The sequence below is a fragment of the Malurus melanocephalus genome, unplaced genomic scaffold (assembly GCF_030028575.1).
Source record: "Malurus melanocephalus ecotype Western Australia unplaced genomic scaffold, MMel_1.1 scaffold_425, whole genome shotgun sequence".
NCBI lineage: Eukaryota > Metazoa > Chordata > Aves > Passeriformes > Maluridae > Malurus > Malurus melanocephalus.
In genome coordinates, this window is record NW_026623657.1 from 64776 (window position 1) to 67197 (window position 2422).

At 45.8% G+C, this 2422-nt stretch overlaps 1 protein-coding gene across 1 annotated transcript; it reads right to left on the minus strand.

Annotated features, from left to right (window-relative positions):
• Nucleotides 1-83: 83 nt before the first annotated feature.
• Nucleotides 84-2215, minus strand: ZFAND2A (zinc finger AN1-type containing 2A). Its single transcript, XM_057379842.1, has 4 exons — nucleotides 2095-2215; nucleotides 1478-1572; nucleotides 654-785; nucleotides 84-466 (listed from the first exon to the last, which is right to left on the minus strand). The coding sequence occupies exons 1-4, from the start codon at nucleotides 2147-2149 to the stop codon at nucleotides 311-313; spliced, it is 438 nt and encodes a 145-aa protein (XP_057235825.1). The 5' UTR covers nucleotides 2150-2215; the 3' UTR covers nucleotides 84-310.
• Between the last annotated feature and the right edge of the window lie 207 nt (nucleotides 2216-2422).

The following is a 2422-nucleotide window of genomic DNA, read 5'->3' on the forward strand; positions in this document are numbered from 1 at the left end:
TGGTTACTCCAAGGTGCTGGACAGAGCTTTAAGATTCTAGTTTTTGGACCTAGACACCAAAGAGTACTTGAGTCAGGAGAGCCTGACTCGGGTAAGCTTGAAAATTCTAGAAAAATTTGGCAAGCTTTTTCTCTTGGCTCAGAAATTAAGGCTGACATTTCAAAAATTCAGCCTGAGATGCAAAGAGGAAATCATGGCTATTTTATTAACACAACCAGGAGTTTACAGAATCCCCTGTCTGCCCAAGCTCCCCACCTACCCCTGATACCAGCTCTGAAATCTCAGCTTGAGCTGAAAAATCACAATCAGCTTACCCTGCCTTGGAGATGGGGTGGCTGCTCCCTTTGCAGTCGTGATCCAGAGGATGCCGATGTTTTATGCAGAARTTGCCACCACACTGTTCACAAACCACCTTCATCATCTCTTTCTTTTTGCAGCCTGGCTTTAAGCATCTGTTTGTGAAGATCTAAGGAAGAGAGGACAGGAAGTTTGCAATGTTTGCTTTCTGTGAGCAGTGACCAAGCTGAAGCACAAGTGTTCAAGAACCCTTAGAGCTAAGATGAAGCAGAGCAATGCTACACATTCTGCTGTCAGAAGGCCCAACTTCACAAAGATTAGGAAGGCAGTTTAGAGTTGAACAGCAATTTTCTCACCTTCTGCTTTTGCTGTGCTGGATTATATTTGCAGTCCTTATCTATGTGGGCTCCAACCACAATATCTGGGATTTCTCCCTTCTGCACTGGGATAGGAGTGTTACAGAGGGGACACACTGGAACCTGCACATTCTRCAAACATAAAACATAGATCAGAATCACAGAATTACACAATTGTTTAGGTTGAAATAGACCTTTAAGATAATCAAGTCCTATCCTATTTTTCTGTCCTTCCCTTTCTCTGTCCCACAGGTGATAGAGGCCTATTCCTAAGTGTTTCATGTTTTCATTTACTAATGCTTTTAAAGATACAATAATAAATGCAAATCACCATCTGAAAACCACAGACATGCCTTGCCAAATGAACTTGTAGCTACATATTTGGTAAGTTGACTTTAAATATCCTTTTGGCTTTTCTGGAATTACAGTCTTTGAATACTTCTAAACCCAAGTACAGCCCATTAGATCAAAGTTTGAACCCACTTGTTCTATTTATTTCTTCTGTAGTTTCATGTTTGCTCTCCTTCAACTTATAAGACTTGGACTGCAGAAAATTTTAGACACAATACATTATATTACTTAAAATATAAAGCACTCTTCTCTGGGAAATGCACTGTAAGGGAAAGAAAATACAATCTACCAGCAGCAACTTCTGAAATGTCATGTTTCTATATATTTGAAATCCAGATGTCTTATTAACTTGCATCTTGTGGTTCTCTCATCCACTTCTATTGAAGCCACAGGTGAAGTTTCAGAGCAGCCTTTATAAGTGACTAAGCAATTCTGCAGGGTGAATTACTGACTCACATCAAACAGGAACTTACTTTYTTGTAAGCAGAGCTGCACCTGTGGTCATCATAACGGATGTGATCTTTACAGAAGACTTCCCCACATGCATCGCATTTCAGAGGAAGGAAATCTGGGAGAATAAAGAAAGAAAAGAGGTTTTCATGGAACAAAGCTAACAACTCTGAGTGTACTCACAAAAGACTACAAATAAATTCTAAAGCAATTTTTGTCTAGTCACAATCCAATTACCTCTGAAGAGATTAGATCATTCCTCACAAATATTAAAGAGTAGTAAGTTTTTGTCTTTTAATCTGTAGCGTAAGACAAACTCAAGCCATAAGCACCTCAGGAGATTCTCGAATGCAGGAATCTCAGTGAGAACTGAGAGATGAAGTACAAATCCAAAGCCAAGCTTCAAAAATAATTTTACTCTTGAAAAGCCCCCCTTAACAGCTTAACACGTACAAGAACAACAACCATCACTCTTGCCCTAGACCGGCTGAGGGCGGACTACAATAGCAGCCCTGTACAGCCCCGGGGAACAGGACCGGCCCCCGGTACACGCGTTACCCCTCCGTGACGAGCCCACCGGGGCGGGTGATGCTCGGGGGCTCCAGCCCGGGGGATCGCTCCTTACCGAGGCCGCACTTACCGAGCTGTTTGCAGGAGCGCTCCGAGCAGTGCTCGCCCAGCCACGGGAGCTCCATAGCGCGGGGGGAGCCTCACCCGGTGCACACGGACACAAACGGGGACACAAAACCGGACACAAAGCCGGACCCAAAGCCAAGCCCCGCCTTTATCGGCTCCGGCGCTGAGTCACCGCCGCCACGTGCTGAGTCACGCTCCCGCCGCGCCGGCAATGACGTCACGGCCGTCCGAGCCAATGGAGAGCCCCGGGGCCGTCACCCTCTGCTGCGCGCGCGTGGCCGGCRGCCAATGGGAGCGCGGGGGAACGGCTGAGTCACGGTTGGGGGCGGGGC